This window comes from Parambassis ranga, chromosome 15 (genome assembly GCF_900634625.1).
Source record: "Parambassis ranga chromosome 15, fParRan2.1, whole genome shotgun sequence".
Taxonomy (NCBI): Eukaryota; Metazoa; Chordata; class Actinopteri; family Ambassidae; genus Parambassis; species Parambassis ranga.
The window spans coordinates 18,984,861-19,012,120 of NC_041035.1; the positions used below are offsets into that span (position 1 = coordinate 18,984,861).

At 44.8% G+C, this 27,260-nt stretch overlaps 6 protein-coding genes across 7 annotated transcripts in view; 4 read left to right on the forward strand and 2 right to left on the reverse strand.

The window, feature by feature from the left end:
- Window positions 1-371, forward strand: part of tm9sf3 (transmembrane 9 superfamily member 3) — an 11,287-nt gene extending 10,916 nt beyond the window's left edge. The window contains exon 15 of the mRNA XM_028424282.1: window positions 1-371. This exon is cut by the window's left edge and continues 1,291 nt beyond it. The gene's annotated coding sequence lies outside the window, so the exon portion shown is untranslated.
- Window positions 372-490: 119 nt separating this feature from the next.
- Window positions 491-5,723, reverse strand: prdx3 (peroxiredoxin 3). Its single transcript, XM_028424286.1, has 7 exons — window positions 5,522-5,723; window positions 4,801-4,912; window positions 1,644-1,785; window positions 1,418-1,553; window positions 1,158-1,261; window positions 731-896; window positions 491-631 (listed from the first exon to the last, which is right to left on the reverse strand). The coding sequence occupies exons 1-7, from the start codon at window positions 5,555-5,557 to the stop codon at window positions 581-583; spliced, it is 747 nt and encodes a 248-aa protein (XP_028280087.1). The 5' UTR covers window positions 5,558-5,723; the 3' UTR covers window positions 491-580.
- A 310-nt stretch (window positions 5,724-6,033) lies between these two features.
- On the forward strand, window positions 6,034-8,239 carry sfxn4 (sideroflexin 4). 2 transcript variants are annotated; one of them, XM_028424284.1, is made up of 14 exons: window positions 6,034-6,195; window positions 6,285-6,350; window positions 6,431-6,487; window positions 6,565-6,591; window positions 6,677-6,731; window positions 6,810-6,835; window positions 6,916-6,969; window positions 7,053-7,115; window positions 7,208-7,279; window positions 7,358-7,448; window positions 7,548-7,663; window positions 7,736-7,821; window positions 7,889-8,006; window positions 8,085-8,239. In XM_028424284.1, exons 1-14 carry the CDS (start codon window positions 6,157-6,159, stop codon window positions 8,160-8,162), a joined length of 948 nt encoding a protein of 315 aa, XP_028280085.1. In that variant the 5' UTR covers window positions 6,034-6,156; the 3' UTR covers window positions 8,163-8,239. The 2 variants fall into 2 exon arrangements, with proteins under 2 accessions (XP_028280085.1, XP_028280086.1); XM_028424285.1 differs by having other exon boundaries at window positions 7,211-7,279.
- On the reverse strand, window positions 8,212-12,534 carry dennd10 (DENN domain containing 10). The gene is made up of 10 exons (XM_028424283.1): window positions 12,397-12,534; window positions 12,253-12,307; window positions 11,802-11,998; window positions 10,980-11,059; window positions 10,761-10,909; window positions 10,574-10,685; window positions 10,402-10,502; window positions 10,161-10,268; window positions 9,985-10,079; window positions 8,212-9,904 (listed from the first exon to the last, which is right to left on the reverse strand). The coding sequence occupies exons 2-10, from the start codon at window positions 12,296-12,298 to the stop codon at window positions 9,737-9,739; spliced, it is 1,056 nt and encodes a 351-aa protein (XP_028280084.1). The 5' UTR covers window positions 12,299-12,307; window positions 12,397-12,534; the 3' UTR covers window positions 8,212-9,736.
- A 464-nt stretch (window positions 12,535-12,998) lies between these two features.
- Window positions 12,999-21,233, forward strand: eif3s10 (eukaryotic translation initiation factor 3, subunit 10 (theta)). The gene is made up of 22 exons (XM_028423292.1): window positions 12,999-13,175; window positions 13,590-13,780; window positions 13,856-13,992; window positions 14,076-14,239; window positions 14,325-14,524; window positions 14,647-14,855; window positions 14,939-15,110; window positions 15,197-15,301; window positions 15,393-15,491; window positions 15,582-15,698; window positions 15,784-15,969; window positions 16,099-16,446; window positions 16,522-16,626; window positions 16,733-16,846; window positions 16,941-17,063; window positions 17,146-17,299; window positions 18,987-19,168; window positions 19,241-19,326; window positions 19,398-19,867; window positions 19,946-20,078; window positions 20,170-20,366; window positions 20,560-21,233. The coding sequence occupies exons 1-22, from the start codon at window positions 13,127-13,129 to the stop codon at window positions 20,748-20,750; spliced, it is 3,732 nt and encodes a 1,243-aa protein (XP_028279093.1). The 5' UTR covers window positions 12,999-13,126; the 3' UTR covers window positions 20,751-21,233.
- Window positions 21,234-23,161: 1,928 nt separating this feature from the next.
- emx2 (empty spiracles homeobox 2) lies at window positions 23,162-27,016 on the forward strand. The gene is made up of 3 exons (XM_028423551.1): window positions 23,162-23,820; window positions 24,887-25,071; window positions 26,464-27,016. Exons 1-3 carry the CDS (start codon window positions 23,430-23,432, stop codon window positions 26,629-26,631), a joined length of 744 nt encoding a protein of 247 aa, XP_028279352.1. The 5' UTR covers window positions 23,162-23,429; the 3' UTR covers window positions 26,632-27,016.
- Window positions 27,017-27,260: the final 244 nt, after the last annotated feature.

Genomic DNA, 27,260 nt, shown 5'->3' on the forward strand with positions numbered 1-27,260 from the left:
TCTTCTGGTAAGCCATGTCCCCTCACGTCCTTTCTGTTGCCTAACCTGAAGCATCATTTGTGAATGTCGGAGGAACGAGGCAGCCGCTTCGTTTCTGCAAACATACTGTACAGAGTGACGTTTATGTACACTTAAAAACTAGATGTTTTCATAACCACACACAGTGCGGCCGAGTGTTTCAAGCTTCTTTCCATTTTGTGTAAATACAGTATGTACCCTACCTGTATAAGAAGTGGCAATGCCTTTTTTTCTAATTTGCAGTTCTCCCCCACTGAAGTTCATTTTTGGCACCTCATGTTGTGTACCAATGTCAGATTAGACATTTTGAACCTGCATATTAACTTGCTGTAAAAAGAGAAAATAAACATGTTTATGTACAGGGGTTATCAGGTCTGGTTCTCAATACTTTTAGATGAAATTATTAGATTAAAACCCGTCTACTAGTCCTAATTTTACAAGTTAGAATGAACACACACGGCACTGCACCGGCTGCAGTCTATAAACAACATGTTTATTAGTGTAAGAGTTAATACATCTTCTGAACTGTGAGTAGTAGATTTTAGGTTTTTCTGTCCAAACTTCAGTTGACTTTTTCAAAGTACTCTTTGGAACCTTCTGGAGTGGGTTTAATCTGGAAGAACAAAACAGTTCGAGATGAACGACAGGCGCCATCTTACCACTCAGGAAGAGTGTGTGTGTGTGTGTGTGTGTGCAGTCTGCTGGTTCTTACCGTCGGGGACTTGGGGGTCCAGCTGGCCGGACACACCTCTCCGTGAGTCTCCACATACTGGAAGGCCTTCACCAGGCGCAGAGTCTCCTCTACAGACCGGCCCACCGGCAGGTCGTTCACGCTCATGTGCTTCACCACACCATTGGGATCAATGATGAAGAGGCCCCTGATGACGACACAGTATCTATAATCGTTCTACAACACATACAATCACAGACTTCTATATATAGGAGTGTATTTAATTAGTCTGTATGGGATTTAAATATTTGAACTATTCCTAGTTTAGTTTGAATCCCATCAGATTTTAACAAATCGGTCCTCCTGACAGGGAAGCTGCACGGATCCTAATGTTGCATCACTGTCAAAAAAGGAGACGGGACATTCTCATGTTGTGCATGTGGGCGGTGGACTGCTGCATCTCACCCACCTCAGCGCGATGCCTGGACCCTCCAACAGCACCCCGTAGTCTCTGGAGATCTGCTTGGTGAGGTCAGACAGCAGGGGGATGTGGATGTTGCCCAAACCTCCAACCTGATGAAGCACACACACACACACACAGTTCTGATTATCACAAAGTGCCCTGAACACAACACAATACTCTCAGATCAGTCATTAACTAAAGGCTCTTAGACTGAAGGCTGAACTTTGACCCACGCTGCTGAATAATTATTAAATCTGAGTGTGTACCTTGCGTGGGGTGTTGATCCAGGCCAGGTGGGTAAAGTGGGAGTCCACAGACACTCCCACCACCTCACAGTTGACGTCGTGGAACTCATTGGCCTTGTCGCTGAATGAGATGATCTCTGTCGGACAAACGAACGTGCTGCAGAAACAAAAATAAAAACAGAGAAGTCACGACATCATTTCTGCCATTTCACAGACACACCTGAACATCTCTGATTCAGATACTCACAAATCCAGTGGGTAGAAGAACAGCACCAGGTATTTGCCTTTGAAATCAGCCAGGCTGATCTCCTTGAACTCCCCGTTGCGGACAGCTGTGCCCTTAAAAGCAGGAGCAGGCTGAGTGACAGCAGGGGCCCATCTGGAAGCACCTGATACAGAAAAGTCACACTTTGGTTTTTTTTTTTTAATCAGGATAAGCTGCAGCATTCATGTTCTTGTAATCCTTCTATGGGACGAGCCAGATGTTTGCTCCGAGACCGAGAAGTACAAACACACACACACACAGCTTGCTTAGAGAAAACAAGGTCGGAGCGACAGAAGGTAAAAGAGGTGGAGGTCGCCTCTGTGACGTCGCTAACCACGGGCGGTTTCTGCTGTTCTGGTTCTGACTTCACATCACGGCTCTGATCGAGTCTTCTGGCCCGACTTGTCCACCTCATCCGGGTCATCCTATTTTAATCCTGGACGAGTCGAACCACTGACAGCTCGAACTCTCAGTGTCTCCCTATTGAAATGAACTCCATGCTGTGACATCATAAACTGAGAAAATCTCATTTTCTCTACAGACTCTTTTTGGAGCTAGTCGCCCCCTGCTGGTCATTATGAGGCCTGCACAGACACATCCTAATGATGAAGACACCTGTGTGCAGCTACAAACTCTCAGGCCTAATCAAACACATCACTTTTTACTGCAGGTAGCTCACTGAAATTATTTAGAAACAACAATACATACTTGTACTTATATTTCTATTTTGTGCAGATGATGTCTATAACACTCAGTCTTAAGAAAACTACAAATCAGAAGAGGCTAGCTCCTTGGTATAACTCAAATATCTGATCACTGAAACGGACTACAGGAAGGATGGAGAGGATGTGGCAGTCCTCTGAATCAGATGACTCCCAGAGGGCCTGGAGAGACAGTTTGCTGACGTATAAGAAGGCCCTTTGTAAAGCTAGGACAGCCTACTGTTCATCATTAATAGAAGAAAACAAGAACAACCCGCGCTTCCTCTTTAACGCTGTAGCCAGGCTGACAAAGAGCCACAGCTCTGTGGAGCCTCGCATCCCTGCAGCTCTTAGTAGTGAAGACTTCATGAGCTTCTTCACCGATAAAATCACCACTATTAGAGGACAAATCAACCACCATCACTCTGTGACTGCTGAGGATACACTACTACTTCTGGACACAGATCCTGATCTAACTCTGGACTGCTTCGTGCCCATCGGCCTCCCTGAGCTGACCACCAGCATCAGCAAGTCTAAACCTACTACCTGTCTTTTGGATCCGATCCCATCATGGCTCCTCAAGGATGCTATTCCTCTGATCGGAGACTCTATTTTAGGACAGATCAACCCGTCTCTGGAAACAGGATATGTACCACAGGCTTTTAAAACTGCTGTGATCATTCCGATACTTAAAAAACCTTCACTGGTCCCTTAGGAAACTACAGACCGATCTCCAACCTCACCTTTATTTCTAAAATACTTGAAAGAGCAGTTGTAAGTCAGCTAAATGAGCACCTGCATAGGAACAGTCTACTCGATGCTTTCCAGTCTGGATTCAGAGCCCATCACAGCACAGAAACAGCACTGCTTAAAGTCACTAATGACCTCCTCATGGCATCGGACCGTGGACTCGTGCTCCACAGATTAGAACACAAGATTAGGATTACAGGAACAGCACTGCGCTGGTTTAACTCTTATTTATCTGACAGATTTCACTTTGTTCATGTTAACGATGTTTCCTCCTCAGGTACAAGGGTTAATCACGGTGTTCCGCAGGGTTCTGTGCTCGGACCGATCATGCTCCCTCTAGGAAACATCATCCAGAAGCACAGCATAATCTTTCATTGTTATGCTGATGATACCCAGCTGTATTTATCCATGAAGCCTGAAGAAATGGAGCCGCTAGTCAGACTACAGGCGTGTCTGAAGGACATAAGGGACTGGATGTCCTCCAACTTATGTGAAACTCGGACAAGACTGAGGTCATTGTTTTTGGACCTAAACATCTCAGAACTAGTTTATCAGATAATACTTTCTCTCTGGATGGAATTACTCTGGCCTCCAGTACGACTGTGAGGAACCTCGGAGTCATCTTTGACCAAAACATGTCGTTTGACTCTCATATTAAACAGGTCTCCAGGACCGCTTTCTTTCACCTGCGTAATATTACTAAGATCAGGAGCATCCTCCCTCAGAGTGATGCTGAAAAGCTCATCCATGCTTTTGCCACTTCAAGACTGGACTACTGCAACTCTTTATTGTCAGGATGTCCACATTACTCCATCAACAGTCGCAGCAGCCAGAACGCAGCAGCTAGAGTTCTGACAGGAAGCAGCCAAAGGGATCATATCTCTCCTGTCCTAGCGTCTCTTCACTGGCTCCCAGTGGACTCAAGAATACACTTCAAGATCCTTCTTCTAACCTACAAGGCTCTTCATGGACTTGCTCCATTGTATCTCCAGGACCTGATTGTACCATATGTTCCTAATAGGACACTCAGATCTCTGGGTGCAGGTTTACTTGTAGTTCCTAGGATTCATAAAAGTAGTGCTTCGTAACGTGAGACTTTGCTGAAACCGGCTCAGTCCAAAACAGTGGAAAAAATATTGTTTAACAATAAAAATGTTTGAATTACTGTCCAGGCATATCCACAAGCTCCTACTGCAATACATTTATAGAATCAACTGACTGAAACCAATTAACCAGTCCTAACTAAAATATATGATCATCACACACCCTGGTTACACTCATCACGTAATTAAGACACTGTGTCCTATTTCACCACTAGAGGTCACTAAAACGAAGCTTTGAATGAATGAATGAACTCGACACAATTGATGAAGTGGTTCAATACGGCTTCATTGCTTCATTTGGACATCACTAGGTTCCTCCTTAAGTAGACGGGTCCTGCTCAAGGTTTCTTCCTCTTAAAGGGAGTTTTAAAAGGGGGTTCAGGCTCTGGGTCTCATGCTTCTGTGAAGCTCTTTGAGACAATTTCTGATTGTAAAATGCGCTATATAAATAAAACTGAATTGAATTGAATATTTTTATACTGTTAGAGGTTTAATATGCTGAGGAAACATTGATTATGCTTATTGCTCGCTCATGATACGAACGCTCGGCCGATTCTGTTCAGATCTGATGGATTCTGTACTTACTGGAGGAGAAGCAGGACTTCTGAAGAGCAGGAGCGGTGAGGACTCTTGCAGCCACAGAGCCTCTATGATGACAGGCTGCAGTAACCTTGAGCCCTCCTGCTGCAACCTTTGCCTAAAACAAGACATTTAATTCAGCACGAATGATACAAATATAATTACAGTTAATGCCAATTGACCTTCTTTAAGTGTGAGTGATGGTTGATGAATTGTTGCTTTATCAACAACCACAGTAGGTAACAAACAGAAATAACAAATAATATAAAGAACAGCTCATTCTCAAAAAGATTACCATGTTCAAATACAATAATTTTTTATTACATAGAAATGTTATAAGTATATTTTAAAATGAAGTGATGTTATTCTAACTCCACAAATATTCTCGTTTTTACTAAAATATTCTTATATATCTATTATATTAGTAGCAAAACTCAGGCAAAACGAAACTTGTTTTATTGTCGTTAGTTTTGAAGTTTTAAAGAATATATATCGTTCCTGTATTTATCATTAGTCCCATGCGGTGCCCGCGGACCAGAGGTTGCAACTAACAGCGCCCGTTGGTTCAAAAGTGCGACACGCGCGATGACTGGGCCGCCGGGGAAAGCAGACATTATTGATTGATACCTGCTATCCGCACTAATTAATCAGAAATCGATGAACTTCGAACGGGGGACAACGCGCGGGTAACGCGTGTCAGAAGCGTGTTGAGTGAAGTTGCACTTACGGAGGTCCTGAGCAGTCTTCCGATGGTGGCTGCCATCTTGAATTATGTCACAGTGGGAGGCGGAGCTTACAGGTTACTCGTTACGTATGTGCTTTACGCAAACCTGGATTTTTAAACAAATAAAATAAAATTAAATACATAAAATATTTACTTGTATGACGTTTCGATAGCGTTTACAAAACACAGCGGTGAAAACTGTGACGCATTCTGAACTGAAAACAGACAACAGACAACTTCCGGTAACTCTCGTGCTGCCTTCAGGTGCTTCTCTCGATGTTGAGGAAATGTTTCAACTGCCGCTTGAGCGGAATTTATTTGTCTGGTTTCAAACGAAACATTGTGTTGTCAGTGTGCTGCGTGGTCATTGTAAACAGTCTTTAGTTACGATATGACCAAAAACTACTCGTGTTCTCTGCTTTAGCTTATAAAATACAACCTCTAATGTGATACAACTTCTGATGTACCGGATGTCCTTGACTTTAGCATGTGCCAAGCTATCCTGATCACGTGATCAAAGGCGGAAGTAATGTCTAAACAGAGCTTGACCTCAAACAGCATGAGAAATCCATGCTGTGCTGCTGCAGACTGATTGTAAATGAATTGATTTATGAAACGTAAATGTTCCCGCGGCTCTGATGGATCCTAATCTGCTGTTCTGGAAAAGAGAGGGACAGGTAACATGACAGTGTTTATGTCTAAACATGCAGAGCAGCAGTTAAGATTAAAACATTTCCACTGATATTTTTGGAACTTTGTTGTTCAGTCTTTCCTCCGTCGACTTCAGACGTGGGTTAATCTCCTTGATCCAACCCACCTGCTCTCTTCTGATGTAAGTAGCAGCCACTGCAGTGATCTGATGAGGAGCAGGCGATAATACCTGTTGTGTGGTGACTCTGCTCCCCTTCACAGGATGAAGTACAGAAGGCTCGGACTCTCCTGGAAAGTGGAGAAAGTCTAAATGCAGAGGTCAGATCATGTTTACATCCGCTGGTTAAGCAGTGAACAGTGTCACATCTTTGTCCTGCTTCCTCCTCCTCCTCCAGGTCGACCCTGCAGTGACCCTCGCTCTTGTATGTATTCCTTCACTGTCAGAGTGTTTACTGTGTCGTGCAGTTGTGTTTAACCCCTCATATGACCAGTGTGTGTTTTCCACAGTCGTCTGTCCACGCTGATTCTGGCAACACTCTTCCAATAGTTTTCCGCCCTCCAGGTAAGACCAGTATCTGATTTACATGATCACATTATTACCAAAGTAAAAGTATAACTCTCTCATTTTTAACTATTATAGCTGTGTTTCCCATATCTGCACCTTTGGTATGTATACATTTTTATTGATGTATTTGTATATTTGTCTTTTTGTTTGTGGTTGCTGATGAATTGTTTCGTTTTGTCAGGTTGTTGCCAGCCTTTTGCCACATAACCGTGTCCGACACGCTCTGTTCTGGCAGGTAATGGAACCAATTTATCACGAACGTCAGTGCCGTCACTCAGCTCAGCCATAGCGTCATTAAATGTATCCGTTTGCTTTTAGTTTCTGCTGCAGAGCTACAATGCAGGGTTCAACTTTGCCAACAGAAACTCTTCATCAGAGCAGGTGAACATCCATTAAAACGAGTTCTGAGCTGCTTGAATGCTTTTTTAATCTGTGAAGCCGCCCTCTCTCGCTGAGTCTTTATCTCTCTCCAGCAGAAAAAGAAAATGTCTTTAACGCAGCTCCTGCTGGTCACTGGAACGGTCTCCTATGCAACATGTGCAGGGGTGTGTATGACCTGATTCACGCTGATAATATTTCAAATAATGTTTAAAGGAGTTGTTTAAACAAATGCTCTGTTTCAGGCCCTGCCTCAGATTTTCATGTACCGACTCGGTATAAGAAGCCCACCGGTCCAGACGTTCTTTAGGTCAATCTTACCAGTTCCCCTCTGTGGTAAGACCTTTATTAGACAGATGTGTGTTAGAACCTTATTGTGTTTAGTCTCCTCTGAGACATGATGCCACTTCTAATACCTTCTGTGACTCTCTGCAGCTGCTCTGGCCTTCTTAAGTGTGCAAACTATCAGAAGTGAGGAGGCAGATAATGGCATCCAAGTATTTGATTACAACGGGAATCCTCTTGGCCTCTCCAAAGCAGCCGGAGAAAAGGTTTAAAATGAACTCAAATAAGAACTCTCCTCAAAGACTTCCAGAATTAGCAGTTTTTTCTTTCTCGATCAGGCTGTGAGGGAGACGGCACTGTCACGAGCGGCCATGTTTGGTGTGACCGCTGGCATTCCCAGTGTGCTGGTGATGCTCTTACAGAGGTCAGTCACTGTTGAATTTATCCATATGTGATAAAATCCCACCCTGTCTGACTTTTTTTTTTTTTAGAACAAGACTTTTCCAGAGGAACTCCCTGCTGGTTGCTCCTTTCCGACACATAAGCGTCGCGGTCATCCTGGGCCTGATGATCCCCGTCTCATTCAGTCTCTTTCCACAACTGGGAACGGTGAGACCCTCTCACTCATCACTGCCGTGACGTTTTCTCTGCGATGAACTCGGCTGACACTGTGACCCTGTTTTGCAGATAAAACGGGAGGAGCTGGAGGAGGAGCTGCAGGCTGCCGCCGTCGGCCAGCAGTTATTTTACCACAGAGGACTCTGAGGAACAGGGCGCTGAATAAAACGTGGCGTGATACATCACAAAAAGAAGCTACTTTTTGATATTAAATGTATTTAACTGGAACAGTAGGTATATTCTTAGATACAATTATTACACCAATTCATGAAAATACACTTAGTTTCAAAGTTACATGAGCATTTCTATGTATCACATTCACCATCTCGTCTGAAGGACTGAGGCACAAAGCCCTCTGTTTGGCAATGAAACAGCACCGCTGACTGCACATTAGCAAAAAAGAAACAGAACCTGAACAGTAAGACACGTACAGTAACGCAGGGTAATCAATGGAAGCATCGATCGGTATTTGATCAGCTGCAGACTGATGAGAAACCTTTTAGTAAAACCTCACAATGAGCTTGTTTTTAGTTGTGTGTATGTGTGATGCTAAAGTCATTAGTAAAATATAAAAAGTGACTATTTAAAAAAAACATGTTGTGTAATGTCTGATCAAATCTAACAACCACGTACAACGCAGTTCCTATTATCATCATTTTAGTATGAATAAGTCTGAGTTATTTCATCTAGTTACCGACTCTTCACAGTGAGCAACGTTTTCTGTGGGAAAAGTTTCAGCTCATCTCTCTCCATCACATCAGAGACAGAGCTGCAGCTCCTGATGGTCCACAGCCACAAGAAAGGATAAATCTGACATTATTTTATCGTTTGACCACAACAAAACCTACAGCGACACCTCTGAAGCCGAGTTTCAGCAGCCTCCGACATCCACGTGCTTGAACACCCGTTATCATTCATGCTGCAGTCTTAACAGTGATGAAATGACAAAACAAAAACCGGTCTCAAATGAGGGACAGGCATGCAACGATGACAAAGACCTGTGTCTGTGACATCATCTAAAAGTCTCAGCCCAGACCTTCCAAACTAGCAGCCTCTGGGTTTTATAACTTGCCAGATCAGTGCGGAGGCTTGGTGCAAATACAGCAAAAATCCAAACTCCCTGCAGTGCTCTCTTCAAAAATAAACAGACTGCTGCAGCGATGCTGTGTTAGGCTAATGTGGGAGTTGTAGCATCCTGCTGGTTGAGGGTCAGTCAGTAGGATTGTTGTGAAGAAAACGAGCTCTATGCCTCCTTAATATAAGACAACGCCATGACTCTAATATAACACAAGGCTCAGCAGATTTGACCTGTTCAGAGTGATGATGACAGATAAAAGCTCTCTCTTCAGGCCTATAACCAAATATCAAAGTAGAAACAGGCTCCACTTTAGGAGCTAAAACGCTAACAGATTTTTCAGGGTCACCATTAGTGCACGCCTCCATTAAAAGAGGCTCAGTAACATCCTAAACCCAACAGATGCAGCACAGCTGTGGATTAACACACAGCCTGCATGGGGTGCTTCCTGCTGGCACACACTCATTCATGTAATTTGTTGGTTCTAAACCTGTTTAAAATATTGGCAGACTTATCCTTTAATGTAAATATTGGTCCTGTTGTTAGTACACCTCACATGAGGATCAGTGACTCTCCCGTCATTTAACACAGCAGCACAGGCAGAGCCGCCCCCAGTAACGTCATCCTGCAGCATCTCAAACCTGCGTTATATCCGTAAGAGTTGCTCTGCAGCTGCCAAGTGAAAGAGGAAGTTCTCCGTCGCCGGGGGGAACCGATGCTGCTTTAAACCTTCCAGGGTGATTTTAGAGTCTTCACACTCTGCAGCGAGCGCGGCCAGGTTCGCCAGGATTTCCTTTGTCTTCACAGAAACGTCCTGTGACAGAACACATGGTTGTTTTTATAGGTGATGCTAAGGAGTGAGGACAAACATCACTCGCTGCTCTGTGTTCTCACCTTGATGACCTGACTGTCCGAGCGCTCAGCATCCTCTGCAGACTGGACGATCAGCTGGCCGACGTCCTTGTGTAACTTCCCCATAGCCATGGCGTCTGTGGTGAGACAGTGAACGTCAGTCTGAGGGGATCAGAGCGCTCTTACAAACATACGGCTTTCTCTTTGAACACGCATACCTTTGGCACCCTGGGACACCGTGATGACGCTGTCTGGGAGGTTCACAAACACATCAAACAAGTCGGATCTGTTGCTCACTTCTGGATCCACAAATCCTGCTATGTATCCTGTGGAGAAACCCGACATATTGGAGCATGAATAACTAGCTGCACAGATGGAGGCTAATCTCCCGCCGTGAGGAGAAGACTGCACGCAACCACTTCCTGTTAATTAGATAAACAAACCAGCAGGCGGGCTCACCGGGACACTTTTTCAAATCTTCCAGTTCAGTGTCAGTCAGGTGGACGTACGGGTGCAGGATGGACCAGTCCTTCCTGTGCCACGCCAGAGCCGGCAAAACTCTGCAAAAACGCCACAGTACAGTGACCCACACATGACCATATTGTCCAAATATAAAAGGCTCCGGGTTTACCGTGTGAACTCCAACAACGCTTCAATCCGAGGATGATGGACTACAATCCTCCTCTTCAGCATCAGAGCTGTATACAAAATGATGGTCTCCATCCCGAACTGAGACACCACGTCTGACAGAGCAGAGACACAGCAACATTTGACACACTGAACTGATGTTCAGCTTTAGATGCTATCTATTGTCTCACCTTTCACTGAACCTGCCAGGTATGCTTTCCGAACGTCGTAGTCCTTAATGAGGAAGGAGCCGTTCTCATCGCTCTGACAGATTCCTTTGGTGAGGACGGTGATGTAGGCCTCCATCATCTTCACTGGGCTGCCATGTTTGATGTACATTCTGGAAAACAAATAATTAAACTAAATAATAGTTCAATAACACAACGTTTGTCCCATTAAACAGAACATACCTGCAGAGTATTCGACTGAGAGCCGCATACTTCTCAGGGTTGAAGTCTTTTGCAGTAACAACTATTGAAAAATGAGTAACCTGGAAAAACAAAAGACAAAAGTGTGTGTTTTTCAAGAGAGGCTGATGTGGAGTAGGAGATTTCATTCTGATGCACTTTTTGTTAAATTAGTGTAACTTCTCTTTACAATCCGATAGCAACCGATTAGTTCGGCAGTTTCGCTTTAAAACGAAGAATATGAATCATCTGTGGAAGCTATAAAACACTAAAAACATCAGCCAATCCTCCGGGTGGACCCTGCGCGGAGTATTGGCTGGTTGTCACTCTCTTCCTGCTCTGCGTGCACCAGAGAGGTACGTGCATGATGGCCGAAGTCACAGGCCGCAGCTCGTCTTCAGGTAATGCGCGTCCATGTGATTGGGAGGCGTGGCTTCAGGGTGAGCTCCGAGAGAAAGGGGCGTGTGTTTACTTTCCAAATCTGGCTGACTCTCACTGAGTTTTCAAAATCTCCTACCCTACCTTTAACAAACAAAGAACTGATTAAATGTACAAACGATCAACACATTGACCCAGCTGATATCCGATCGACTCAGATTTATGCCAGCTTACACATCAGCTCCACATATGCTACACTCAATATAGCTCTTCAGAAACATACAAGGTCACAGGAAGTCTAGAGTTGAAGCCGATCAAACTATGTGACAACCTATAGCATCTTTTCCTGCATTATGGTTGGCAGACAGATCAACATTGTGGGATAATAAAGGCAGATTATAAGTATCAGTGGAGCTCTGGTGCCAGTCTTGGATGAGGACACTGTACCTTGTTGAGCGCCGTGGGTTCCTGTACCTCCACCGTGCTGATGTAGTACCAGGTGCGACAGAACTGACCGAACACAAAGGTGTGGAACTCACGGCCGTCCTGTGTCAGACAGCACTTACTGAGCAGGAGCTGCCTCAGGTCAGAGGCCACGGATGGATAGCACCACACCCACAGCGTGTCTCCATTCACATCTTTCTCTGGATGAGGGGAAAACAAATCACACATCAATCCTCACATGTCAGGAAAAAAGACTTCAGCTAAACTAATAGAAGGTTTTCTACGTCTTCCCTGCTCACCACAGGCTAAACATGCAAAAACAATTATCCAATGAGTGACTGGAGTCCTGCTGAAGAGACAGTTTTTGGGTCACACTGGTATCATGTGATCACCCTCCTGCACGAGGCTGAGGCTCCAAAACACGTAAAGAAACGACCCGCGGGCTCAAACTCACCGATTAATCCGACGCTTAACATAAGCTGCGTTTCAGTCGTTGCCATATTCCATACCTGAAAGAGTTGCATTAGCACAAGTTAACTGCAGAAAGAGCACCAGCCATCTTCCTCTGTGGACACCAGTGTAAGTGACAGACACGCACCTTAGGAGCTGCTGCAGGGTCGAAACACCAGAATGCACCGCTGAATATTTTAATAAGACAGTAAATGTGTCAGAACTTGTCAGTAGCCTGGGTGTAATTTCTGCTGTCAACAGACTTCCCTGCTCTGCGAATTCTTTTCCTTCTTCCGGGACAGGAGGGCTCAGAGGGGCGGAGACACGCTGCTCTCAGCCAATCACAGCTGGCGGTTACTTAGCTGTAACGGGGCGTTCTTCATCATCGAAAATCATACCACTACAGCTCGAACGATTGAAACTATAAATGTATTTTGCATGTTAAATAAATATTCTTTTAAAATTTTATTAATTCTTCAAATAACGCTACTTCAAATGTGACCACTGTCTTTTACTTGGCAATGGATTTAAACGTTTTCGCCCTTCTTTTTCTTTTGTTCGAGCGGTACATGAACGCACCGACTGAGCAGTACATACGGGGACTTCTCGCACTCAGAGTTGCCAGGTTTCTGTAAACCCCCTATTTACGAAGTGTTAGCGTACGCTTCAGGATTAGACATAAACACATGACGTTAAATGTCGTAGTTGGTGGAATGTGTGTGACGCATCTGGCAACCCTTGCTAGGCCGCTCACGAGGTTCTTCCTTTCTCAGCCAGCACCGTCGCAGCGGGTGAGTGCGTGGCTTGGATGGACTGGTGAATTTTGTCAAAATTAATTCAAATCAGAAGATTTTGATTGTCACTAGAACGCCACCGACATGCCGGCGTATTTCCAGCGGCCAGAAAATGCTCTTAAACGAGCGAACGGTGAGTTGAAACACGGCGTCATGTTTCATCAGATGTCACAGATTTCATGCTAAGTAGCAAGCTAAACGTTAGCCAACAACTAGCAGTCTGTTGCCTCGTCACTTTAATGAAGCGGGTTAGCGGCTAAAGCTAGCCGGAATGGCGGGGACGCTAGGTCGTTTTCGTTAGCTACTTTAGTATGTAGCTAAACGGTTTGGCCATTTTTGTGTTGCTAATTACTGCAAAAACAATGTTGCTATGCATCAATGACAGGCTTGTTACGTCTCTGACTTCGCCTGTTAGCTACCTATGTCGAGGCTAATGTCACGCTCGACATCGGCCTAACCATCAGATGTAGCTCGACACCTGCGACTGTTTAATTCCTGATGTTGTCATTCATGTTTTTTTTTTGTATTTCATAATGTGTGTAAACAGAGTTTCTTGAGGTTGGCAAGAAGCAGCCAGCCTTGGACGTTTTGTACGACGTCATCAAGAGCAAGAAACACCGAACATGGCAGAAGATCCACGAGCCTATTATGCTCAAATACCTGGAGCTCTGCGTGGATCTACGCAAGAGCCACCTGGCCAAAGAGGGTCTCTACCAATACAAGAACATCTGCCAACAGGTGTGCAAAAAGACCAGTTCACTTTGTCCGTGTGATGTTTGCACAGTCTAAATGTCAGTCTGTCTTTGCTTTCAGGTGAATATCAAGTCTCTGGAGGATGTGGTGAGAGCTTACCTGAAGCTAGCAGAGGAGAAGACTGAGACCGCCAAGGAGGAGTCCCAGCAGATGGTTCTGGACATCGAGGATCTGGATAACATTCAGACTCCAGAGAGGTGAGGCAGCTTTAGTGCTGATACAAACCCTGACTTGATATCGTTATTTTGTGACATATTAATGTTAAAATGTCTGCATGTAGTGTGCTCCTGAGTGCTGTGAGTGGAGAGGACACTCAGGATCGTACTGATCGGCTGCTGCTCACTCCCTGGGTGAAGTTCCTGTGGGAGTCGTACCGCCAGTGCCTGGACCTGCTGAGGAACAACTCCAAGGTGGAGCGTCTGTACCATGACATCGCTCAGCAAGGTACTGACACACATTGAATGAACGATATATGTATATGTTCTATATGTAGTACACTCGTATACTAATGGCGCATGTTTCTGTGCAGCATTCAAGTTCTGCCTTCAGTACACCCGTAAAGCTGAATTTCGCAAGCTGTGTGACAACCTGCGCATGCATTTGGGTCAGATCCAGCGCCACCACAACCAGAGCACCGCCATCAATCTGAACAACCCTGAAAGTCAGTCCATGCACCTGGAGACCCGTCTGGTGCAGCTGGATAGCGCCATAAGCATGGAACTCTGGCAGGTCCGTCTACATGACAATGAATCTCTTGGATAGCTATTCGAGTATACTAGCCTACTTGTTATAGAGTGTCTGTAAATGCTTTGTATACCTTTTTTTTAATCTTCTGTTTTTCCTTTTTCTAGGAAGCCTTCAAGGCTGTTGAGGATATCCACGGTCTGTTCGCCCTCTCCAAGAAGCCTCCAAAACCTCAGCTGATGGCCAACTACTACAACAAGGTGTCCACTGTCTTTTGGAAATCTGGAAACGCTCTCTTCCACGCCTGCACCCTCCACCGGCTCTATCACCTGTCCAGGGAGATGCGGAAGAATCTGACCCAAGATGAGATGCAGAGGTACCTTTTTATAATATTTGTGGATACGTGTAGTGAACTAGGAAGTGATTTAATGGTCAATAACTCCTAATTTTGTCCTTCAGGATGTCCACAAGAGTCCTCCTGGCCACACTGTCTATTCCCATCACCCCCGAGCGTACAGACATTGCTCGGCTGCTGGACATGGATGGCATCATCGTGGAGAAACACCGTAGGCTGGCTACACTCCTGGGCCTGCAGTCTCCACCAACCCGCCAGAGTCTCATCAATGACATGGTACATTCCCTGCACAAAAACAGTCAAGACTTTCTCTTTTCTTTTGTCTCTTGACAATTGTATTTTTTTAACCGTTTTTGTTGTAGGTGAGGTTTAACTTGCTGCAGTATGTCGTACCTGACGTGAAGGAACTCTACAACTGGCTGGAGGTAGACTTTCATCCTCTGAAGCTGAGTGGGAGAGTGACAAAGGTAAAACGGTTTAACATGTTGGCTTGATACTAACACAAATTAACATCCATTTTTGCCATTGTGACTTATGTCAAACTTGGTGTCACCCTAGGTGCTGAACTGGGTGAGAGACCAGGCTGAGAAGGAGGCTGATCTGCAGCAGTATGTCCCTCACCTGCAGAGTAACACTATTCTCAGGCTCCTGCAACAGGTACATCTCTACATCTTGTTTTTCTGAGTCCTTTTACAGTTTGTTGCTTGTAACCGCTCACATTTCTTGTCATTTCTCGTGTCATATTAGGTTGCACAGATCTATCAAAGCATCGAGTTCAGCCGCCTGGCCTCCCTGGTTCCATTTGTTGATGCTTTCCAGCTGGAGCGCTCCATTGTGGATGCTGCACGACACTGTGATCTGCAGGTAAGAACTGATCTGTACTGAATAAGCTGCGTCCATGATCATACTGTTTCGTACAGCTCGTCTGACATTTTGCTTTATTCTACAGGTCAGAATTGACCACAGCTCCAAAACTCTGAGCTTCGGTTCAGACCTGAACTACTCGACCAAAGAAGACGCTCCTGTTGGACCCTTCCTGCAGAACATGCCATCTGCGCAGATAAGGAATCAGCTGACTGCTATGTCTGCTTCTTTGGCCAAAGCTATCTATGTCATCAAGCCTGCCTCCATCCTGGTGAGTTCACGCTAAGCAGTAACCAACATTAGCAGTTACTCATCTATTTTCATGTGCTGATATTAATCTTAACACTAGTTTGAATTCTTCAAATCTAAATTGCATTTTATTGTTCTCATCCGTCTCCAGCAAGAGCGTGAGGAGCAGAACCAGCAGGCCATTGCGGCTTATCTGAAAAATGCTCGCAAAGATCATCAGCGCATCCTGGCTCGTAGACAGACTATTGAGGAGCGTAAGGAGCGCCTGGAGAGCCTAAACATTCAGCGTGAGAAGGAGGAGCTAGAGCAGCGGGAAGCTGAGATGCAGAAGGTTCGTAAGGCTGAGGAGGAGCGTCTGCGGCAGGAGGCCAAAGAGAGGGAGAAGGAGCGAATAATGCAGGAGCACGAGCAGATCAAGAAGAAGACCGTCCGTGAACGGCTGGAGCAGATCAAGAAGACTGAACTTGGTGCCAAGGCCTTCAAGGATATTGACATTGAGGTATACTATAGCGAAGAAATAAGTACATGTATTGAATCATTTCTAAGATGATTCTAACAAGTCTGTTTTGTGCAGGACCTGGAGGAACTGGACCCTGACTTCATCATGGCTAAACAGGTGGAGCAGCTGGAGAAGGAGAAGAAAGAACTCCAGGAGCGCCTGAAGAACCAGGAGAAGAAGGCAAGTGGCTGACAAATGTTATCAGTAACAGATGTGGATTGGACAGTTTTTATCATCATACATTAACATTACACATTTTTTTTTATTTTTTTTTATTTCACCTCAGATTGACTACTTTGAGAGGGCGAAGCGCCTCGAGGAGATTCCTCTTATCAAAAAAGCTTACGAGGAGCAGCGCATCAAGGACATGGAATTGTGGGAGCTCCAGGAGGAGGAGAGGGTATGTCGCACAATAAAAATGATGTCTAATATGAGCAACGTCATTGCACAGAGGTGAGTATTTAAAATCTCAAAATGTTTTTTTTTCCCTTTAGATTAGTAATATGAAAGTTGAGCGGGAGAAGGCTCTGGAGCACAAGAAGCGCATGTCCAGGATGGTGGAGGACAAAGAGAACTTCCTGTCAAAAATAACCGCTGCCCGTAGCTTCATTTACGAGGTAAGACTGCGCAAAAATGTGACTTGCATGAATGCTGGCTATGACAGGCAGAGGCTTCAGCTTCGTTTTTGTGTCTGTAAAGGAAAAACTGAAAGCCTTCCAAGAGCGCCTGGTGGAGGAGAGGAAGAAGCGCATGGAAGACAGGAAGAGGCAGCGCAAAGAAGACCGGCGTAACGCTTACTATCGCCAGAAGGAGGAGGAGGCTCAGCGCATCCACGAGGAGCAGCTTAAGAAAGGTGAGTCAAAAGTCTTCACAGCTGCCCGGTACAACATGAAATTTGATCAGGCTTAATAAAATAATAACACAATGTCAAGTTTCACACTGTGGGTGTGGGAAGTTTAAGGTACTGTGTTTGGCTGTAATAGTTGTTCATGACTGTTAGATGTACATGAATGACGCAACTGCGGAGTATGCACAGTCGGTTTACAACTGTCCAGATTTACTCCTCGTTAGTCTCCCCTCTGGATGGGTTGTCGGAACAAGCATGGCGGATACAACTCGTAGTTTCCACACTCTTTATTTCACATGCACACATACTAAATAAACTGTGAGCTGGACTAACTTCCAGCTGAACATTTATTGACTCTTAGAACTATTAGGAACTTTCAGCGGTCTATTATGAACTTTCAGGAACTTTCAGGTGAACTATTAGGTTGTAAACCGATGCGTCGTGCGGGTTCCGACGGGCAATCAGGAATATTAAACAAACCCTTGCTATAGCTGCACTTCAAAGCAACAAACGTTGCTATGGCTACACTACAAACATTGTTGCTTTAGCTGCACTTCAAAGCAACAAACGTTGCTATGGCTACACTACAAACATCGTTGCTATAGCTGCTCTACAACTGCGCATACTCCGCAGTTGCGTCATTCATGTACGTCTAACAGTCATGAAAAACTATTACAGCCAAACACAGTACCTTAAACTTCCCACACCCACATCAGGAAATAAAGTTTTCTACTGGAAAATCCGACACCTCCCACTTGGCCTACTGATCCCGAGATACAAGTAGGCCACCATAGCATGTCGGGTTTGTGATGTTAAATTTTACCCCATGCTTATGCACTCATATTTATATGGAGGTGCTACATCTTACTAACTAAGGAATCAAAGTGGTTCTAACAGCCAACCAGCCTCCTGTGAACATCCCTGTGAAGGATGGTGGAGGGGCAACTGTCAACGCTCGGCTTCTCCTGGACTGTCCACTAAAAACCGGACAGCTTTGGCATGTCCTCACCTTCACATCTCGTACCACCCCTTTTATGTCGGGGAAGGCTTCCACCACCCGACCCAGCCTGAAGTGACCCCTCCGTGCATTCTGGTCAGCTAACCATACTAGGCCCCCCCCCCCCCCCATGACGTTCGGGTCGGGTGCGTGCCATTTTTGACGGATGAAGAGGCCTAGACCTGCTAGCTGACTCCACCGCTTCCGGAATTTATCAAACTCGATCTGGATCGCTCTCAGTCGTACGGTAGGGTTGGATACTCAAACCCTTTGGTATCCCCATTAGGCCCTGCACGGCCAAGCAGGAGGGAGTTAGGGGTGATGACTTCCACGGTTTCATCTTGTACTTGGGCCCTGGCACCAATTGGTCTCTCATTTGAGAGATTTTCTCATTAGCGGTCAAGTACAGGAGGGTCTGGAACTCCAACGCTGTTAGGTTATTATCTTCACCAACACTGCTCAACGCCTTCTTAAATACACGGACAGCTGCTTCAGCCGCCCCATTTCGGTGGGGAAAGTCCGCTGGAAAGCGCACAGTTTATATAGTATGTGTGCGTGTGAAGAGTGCGAAAACTACGAGTTGTATCCGCCGTGCTTGTTCCGACAACCCATCCAGAGGGGAGGCTAACGAGGAGTAAATCTGGACAGTGGTCATAGGAACATTTTTCTCAAATATCTTTTCTATGTTTGTTACAGAGCGTGAAGAGCGTGAACTCTTGGAACAACAGCAGCGAGAGGAGGAGGAGAGGGAGTACCAGGAGCGCCTCCGCAAGCTTGAGGAACAGGAGCGGAAGCAGCGTGCTCGTCAGCAGGAGATTGAGGAGCGAGAACGCCGTCGTGAAGAGGAGAGAAAGGGCCCACAAGAGGAGAAACCCAAGGTATGTCTCCATATTTTTTAACAGTCAGATGTAACATAACTGTGCACTTCATCAAAACATTTTACGTTACAGGAGTGGAGTGGGGAGAGAGAGGAAGGAGGGTGGAGGAGTCGTAAAGAAGGAGGCGATTCAGAGTGGCGTCGCTCCGTGCCTGACAAGTGTGTAACTCCTAACTTGCTTTTCATGTAAAACTTAGTGGATTCTCTAACATAACCTGTGTCTCATCCAGGGACTGGAGACAGGAGGGCCGAGAAGACGACAAGGAAGACAAAGAGGGGCCCTTCAGGCGAGGGGAAGCGCCTCGCAGGGGCGTGGAGGACCGAGGACCCCGCCGGGGCTTTGATGATGATAGAGGCCCGCGTCGTGGCGGTGATGATGACCGTCCCATTCGGAGAGGCATGGACGATGACCGTCCTCCACGCAGAGGATTTGATGACGACCGCGGCCCGAGGAGAGGTGGAGATGATGATCGTGGGCCAAGACGTGGCTTTGATGATGATCGTGGTCCACGACGTGGATTTGATGAAGACAGAGGTCCGCGCAGAGGCATGGATGACTCCAGAGGTCCCAGGCGTGGGGCTGATGATGACTGGGGCCCCAGGAGAGGAGATGATGACAGAGGTGGCAGGAGAGGCATGGATGATGGTCCACGTCGTGGCGGCGATGACGCCAAACCCTGGAAACCACTTGGCAGACCTGGTGAGTATGTGAAATGTTTTAAACAGACAGACAGCTGTGGGCAAATGTCGGGATAAAGATGACATGTTTCTGATGTAGGTGGCTGGCGTGAGCGTGAGAAAGCCAGAGAAGAGAGCTGGGGACCTCCACGTGGCGGCTCCAATGATGATGGAGAGGAAGGAGAGGAAGAGGAGCGATCCGGTGACCGCTTCAGAGATCGTCGTCCACAAAGGTGGGTCTGACAGATTTGTAAAATCCACTTTATCTTTACATTTTTTAAAGGGTTGTCAGAGCTTCATATACTGATGTGACTGTGTGTTCAGAGAGGAGGGCAACTGGAGGAGAGGAGGTGAGAGAGAAGAAGGCAGCAGCTGGAGGGAGGCTCGCAGAGACGATGCTGACCGCGATGATCGGCGCGAACGCGGGGAACGTGGCGAGCGTGACGAACGCCGCGGTGAACGTCGTGATAGAGACCGCCGTGATGACCGTGAACACAGAGCCCCGCCAAGGGATGATGAAGGTGAGCGGAAATGATCCTTCATGATGCAACAATGAACTGATTCCATTGTGTTGTTGCATTTGTCCAGCAGAGGTCACTGTTAACCAGCTTAACTGCTAATACTGAAGGCTTTATTTTTAATAGATTTATTGTCAAAGACCTAAAACGAACATCTTTATTTGACATATCCTAATGAATGTCTTTGTGTCTTCAGGTGGCTCTTGGCGCCGTGGAGGTGGCGGTGGAGGTGGAGGTGAAGATAAGCAGGAGGAGCGGGACAGGGAACGGCCCAGGGAGCGCGACCGTGATACTGATGGAGACAAAGGTTGGCGCACTGACAAAGACAACCCTCGTCGCACCAAGAACGAGACGGATGATGATGGCTGGACCACTGTTCGCCGCTGAGTGTCAGCTCCTGCCTCAGTGTAATGATTACTGGTTTAAAATAACAATAATATTAATAAATATTCCATCATCCAGCTGACCACAGGATTGAATTGACAACTCATTGATAATGTGTTAAACATTTGAATTAAAAATTTGTAGACTGTAGTTTATATTCTGGTTTTTGTTTTAATTTGACTTCTGGCAATTTTGACCCTAAAACACCACCAACCAATAGAGCTCGCGTGCACTTAGACCTCACTCAAACATCACTCTGAACATGGCGGTTAGGTTCTTTTTTACCTTACGTGATGATGTGTTCCTGCTCCAATGTTCAATTCAAACTCAGTGTATCACCAACTGCCTCTTTTACAATAATGAATACTTATAGACATAGATACTATGTCTACAGCTCCAGGAACAACAGTCTCCTCTGCTCCTGTGATTTCTGCTCTTCATCTAAGATGCTTCTTAACCTGTAAAATAAAAAAAGCTGGAAATTTACAGTTTGACGTGCATGCTTAGAGTATTCAGATGGTCTCGACATCCGGTGTGTGTGCGCTTCTATCTTGCTGCAATCGATGGTATCAAACCCGGTTGTATGTGTACAGATAAAGCCTTTATTAATAAAGATGTTTGCTCACCAGTTCCATCTGTTCCCTCTCTAATGGCTGCCATTAAGAACAACACGATCATACAACTGTAAACAACATCAGTATATACTTTAAAACAACAAATACTCCTGACACAGTTTTCAGTTAAAAGCTTAGTTCTGAGAGGAACATCTGCATCTGGTCATTAAATGTGTCTTTTAAACACCTCTGCAGCCGACGTGTCACCGCTTCCTTTTCTGACCACTAGAGGTCGGTAAAGTACTGCGAGGAAGGTAGACGCGCGCCCCCCCCCCCCCCGTGTGAAAGCAGGCCAGGAGTGTTGCTTCATGATCTGCAGTTAACTGAGTGTGTAAAACTCAGGATAATATAACCAGCAGGCGTTAGTCAGAATAGAGACGACTAAAAAAAAAAAAAAACATGCAGCTTGTAAAATAAAAAAGTGCCTCAACCATGAAAAAAATGTTTAACCCCTCAAAATGACTTTTAATGTAGCCATATTGGAGCCTTCTACTCTTAATATAATAATAATAATAATTTATAAAATGCTCTGGTATTTAAGGTAACAATAAATAAAATGACCTCATATTAAACGAGTTTTTTTAACGACGCTTTTCCCGAGATTCCTCCCGGTGTTTATATTCACAGAGGGTCTAACTAATCTGGAATTTTAAGATGTTTAGTCGCGTGTATTATGTGTGTATATAATGTGTGTGCGCGCATGTTTAGAGCCCACGTGCTGGTGCTGTGGCAGCTTTACAACCCCTTACAGTTTTTTTAACCCCCAAATAATATGATGATAATAATAATAATAAAAATTATAATAATAAATCAGATTTATTTAAAATATTTGTATCATTCTCATGCAGGCCTATTTTTTTAAAATGTAAACATTGTCTCTTATTCCGCCAAACAACTAAAAATAACAAACACTGACTATTCGTCAGAGACTTTATATAAACTTAAGTGTTGTAGTTTCCGGGCAGCATCAGTATAACTCTGCACTGAGTGTGTGTTCTTTCTTTATGGAGGCCCCCGCTGCGCGGCCATGGCTGCAGCTTTGTGCTGCTGATCCACGCACAGAGGTGATGGTGACAGCCCGCGGTCACGCAGGTAGAGACTCCTGAGCTGCGTCTCATCAGCGGGACGGTGCTGGTAAATGTTGTGGGTCCGTTTTCTCCCGTACACATATTGATGCCAATGGCTCAGAAATCTGGTGGATTTGGTTTTTGTGTGTGTTTTCTGGTTTTTCCAACAGAAATTCACGAGTGTCTTCAGTTTGTAACATCCTAATGGACTGATGGATCTGCACCACATAATAAAACAAGCAGGAACGAAAAAAAAGAACAAACATAGAGCCAGAAAGTCAAGAGCGGCAGCAGGAAGGGGGAATAAATGAAATTAAGCTGGTGCTAAATATTATCCGCACTCACGGCCTGAAACCAGACTTTAATGGAGCAGATTTGCGCAACATTGTTGTGCATAATTAAAAAAATTACACTTGCTAGCAGAAAAAAAAATACCGTTTGAATCTGTCATAGGCCTTAAATGCAAATAAGGAGGCTACCTTGAGCTCTTTCTGCTGCTACAGATGAATGTGTTAAATGTCCTGGAGATGTGTGTGTGCGCGTGTGCGAGCTCGTGCACGCAGAGGGGGGGCTCCTTCTCTGGACGAATCCGTTCCGTGTTGCGCGTTCGAGTCCGCCTCTCCGCGCCCCTGCTTCCCCATTGACGCACTTTTTAAGCGTCTTCCCCCTTCTCCACCTTAAGGCGAGCAGCAGCAGCAGCAGCGACCAATCACCATGCCATTACAGCCTTCAGAGGAAGCTGTTTATGGGGCTGCAGCGCTAATTAGGCTCATGAACTAACAAATCTGCCTGCACGAACCCGGCGAGGAAAACGATCACATCCATGGATTAGTCTGGGAGTAGAAGAGCACTTTTTATTTTGGCTTTTCTCGACGCTGCCGCCTTTTCCCAACTTATCTACTGCGCAGAAACTTTCCCCATTTCTTGGGTGTGGAGTATTTTTTAAGCAGGAGCGCCTGCGACAACTTTAACTTAAACTGGGGAATCTGGACTATCAGACCATGTTTCAACCTACACCCAAGAGGTGTTTTACTATAGAGTCTTTAGTGGCGAAGGATAATCCTGCACCGGCGTCCCGCTCCGAGGAGCCCATCAGGCCAGCGGCTCTCAGCTATGCAAACTCAGGCCAGATGAACCCGTTTCTGAACGGCTTTCACTCCGGCGGCAGGGGCGTCTACTCTAACCCGGACTTGGTGTTTGCCGAGGCGGTCTCTCATCCGCAAAACTCCGCCGTCCCCGTGCATCCGGTGGCCCCGCCGCACGCTCTGGCCGCTCATCCGCTTTCATCCTCACACAGTCCGCACCCGCTTTTTGCCAGCCAGCAAAGGGACCCCTCAACTTTCTACCCCTGGTTATTACACAGATATAGGTACTTGGGACACAGATTTCAAGGTAAGTTATCGAAGTGTTCGATTTTTGACTCAGTTTTACGCACGAAAAGCGCCGAGCGGCTGCAGCGTGGTGCCTGGTTTTCTTTCCTCCATCAGCACACAGACAGCAGGGTGGGATTAAAAATCTGTGAAGCTGTAGCAAAACAGCGTTAAAGGCCTTTATTATTAAGCACAAAACAAAGTCTTATTTAAGGGATTATTCCACCCTGAAAAGGAAACTTATAATGAAAACTATTCCTGCGTAAAGGGAATAACTGCTGTTTGGCTCCTGGAGCCGCCTGGAGAGTCTGCTCAGGGGTTAAAAAAAGACCACTAGAAATTCTGACATGTTTGTACACAGTTAGTCTGCAGGTCATATATAACATATGATCTATATTCACGCCTAAAAAAAACGAAACAACAGCAGACAGTGACTCTCCTGACTGATTGAAATTTATTTAACAAAGACAGAAATTTGTCTCTAAACATATTTTGCATAGTTGTTTGTCTGTGATGTCAATAATTTACCTGAACTGACAAAAGGCAAAATCTGGAGTCAATAATTAATTTTATTGTTAATTTTATTAACCAAGTTGACGTCGAAATATTTACATTTTTTAAATATATTTTATTGCCCAATTGTTTGCCACTGTAAGGCGTTGACACCTGTAATTAAACTGTTCTTTTGCTGACAAATTAAAAGCGTTATTATGACACATTATAACAGTAATTTCTAGTGTTTTTGACGTAATTTAATTTTCTTTAACGGGGCTGTTTTTAAGCTTATTTAATTCCTGTTTCACGCGATCCTTCGTGCGTACAGGCTGACACATGTCTGATAAACAATAAGCACAATTTAAAAATTAAATGCACCTTTTTTTTAATCAATGATCTTCTCTTATTGATCGATGGCCAGCTGGTCCGCAGACACATTATTATCATACCACATTCCCACCTTTGCCCTCAGGAGACCATTGTTTCATAGCTGCGCTCAGGCCTGTTATGCAAATGTTAATATCTTATAAAAAAAATAATATTCAAATGAAAGAAGAGGTCACTAAGGATCCTGGTTTTCTGCACGTTCCCAGGTAATGAAACGAGTCCAGAGAGCTTCCTTTTGCACAACGCGCTGGCCAGAAAGCCCAAAAGAATCCGGACAGCTTTTTCACCTTCGCAACTCCTGCGGCTCGAACATGCGTTTGAGAAAAACCATTACGTGGTGGGAGCAGAACGAAAACAGCTCGCCCACAGCCTTAGCCTCACAGAAACTCAGGTAAGAATTTTTTTCGTCCTTTATTTTTTTGTTTTGTTTTGTTCCACCTGAACATGGTCCCCACTGCGCCTCTGTTATTTTCCTGCTGCTTCTCATTGTGTCGTGTTTGGCTATGGAACCATCCCCACTTGCTGTTTATAGTCATTTTTTATTGTTGTTATAAAAAGATATTGAAGATACAGAGAGCTATACATGTGATATATTTATTTTCCTTTAACGTGGCACTGTGCGTAAAATCAGGCCGCTTTAAAACTGACTGGACTTTGACGCATGAAACTAAAGAAGAAAAAGCACCAAGCGTATCATTTTAAATAATCGCCTCCTCATTTGTTCCTACATTTTAGGCTCCATACACGCACGTTGTCAGTCGAAGACAGAGGCTTTTTTTCTGCTGGATCAAATCCACAGTCATTGTATAGGCCTAACCTCATTTTAGGAGGGGTTGAATTACTTTGTTTTGGGGGGTGAATGTTGCCTTTCAAAATGGAGGGCAAATTAACCAGTTAACCATTTTATGGGATAGGAGATACAAAGAGAATGAGGCGGGTTCGGTGAATTCCCCCTCTGCCATATTTAAGATGCTGTTTGAGCCCATCAGCCGCTGTCTTTTGTCCGCTGTGTCTCCTTTGGACAGCGGGGCCTTTGGAGGAGCTGAAGGGAGAAATGAACCATCACCTACTTCAATTAGCGCACTGAAGGCTTATTAAACGCACCTCAGTTGCCATTTAGGAGCTAAAAAAAAAGGGGTCTGCAGAGTGACAAAGCAGGAACAGATCATTTATCGATTCAGAGTCGTTAATTCCCTACGGTACCGATTAGGGCCTTTTGATTAATCGATTTAGAGGAGTGTGTGAAAAGATACGTTTAACATGCCACAAGTGCGTTGATTCTATTAACAATCACATGTTGACAGAAATGTTTATATTGTGTAAAAAAACGATGTGACCTACTTTGGCTGTTTATCCTGAAAAATACATTTTACTGTTATTATTACAGCTTTTGTCTTTTACTTTATTCTTTGTCTTATTTTGAAAACACACTATGACGCTGAAGTTATTATAACACAGGTGACATTTTAGAGTTTTTTCGAGTAAACAAAATAATATTAGTATTTTGCTCTAATATCATAATTTGGATTTTTTTTTTTAACATCTTAAATTCTTTCCTTAAATTATATTGGTGTTTTGTTTGTGCTGGTTGGTGGATGGTTTCTGCAGAGCAAGTGACAGTTTACCTTTGTTTTATTTCCACTGCACGGCTGCCTGCTGTACTGCTCTGTCCCTTTTACGCATGCTTTTACGCACTGGCCAATGGCGGTTTATCTCCTGATACTGATACTGTTACTGTTTTCCCCCCACCTCCTCCTTTTCTTTCCTTTTCTCCCCTCTTCAGGTAAAAGTGTGGTTTCAGAACCGAAGGACGAAGTTCAAGCGACAGAAGTTGGAAGAGGAGGGCTCGGAGTCTCAGCAGAAGAAGAAAGGATCGCATCACATAAACCGGTGGAGACTGGCGACTAAACAGGCGAGCCCAGAGGAAATTGATGTCACTTCGGACGATTAAAACAAAAAAAAGAGAGAGACAATATAAGCGCCTGAATGAAGGAGGACATGGATAGAGGATGCTGTGTAAAGACAGTGAGAGGGTACAAAGCCAATGTCACATTTCAGATCTCCGGAGATCGGCAGCTGAGGGTGAGAGAACCCCGCCTGGCACTGCTGTCACCATGTGGGTCTGTCAATCCAAAAAAAAAAAAAAAAAAAATGACCCCGGAAAATGTGTCTCAGTCCACCTACCTGAACCTTTCCACGCACCACCACCACTACACCCCCCTGCCTCCCCCCAAACACACACATCTACCACCACCTAATATTTTTCTCCAATTCATATTGGACGTTTGCACTTCAGAAGTTTTTTTTTATTATTATTTTTAATTTTATTTTTTAAAATTTCCAAGATACCAAAACACCAAACTGCTTTTGTAAAACTTGAATTGCATGGTCTAGTTTTTTCCTGATAGTTGTTTTTTTTTTAATTTGACACGTTTCCTCAAAACCAAGAAGAAGAAGAAGAAGAAAAAAAAAGAAAAACTAATTTTGTTTTTAACTCTATTTTCAAAACTGAGAGATGTCGTACTTCTTCCTTTTTACAAAGTGTGCAGTCTTTAATTAATGATTCTCGTGTAAAAGTGA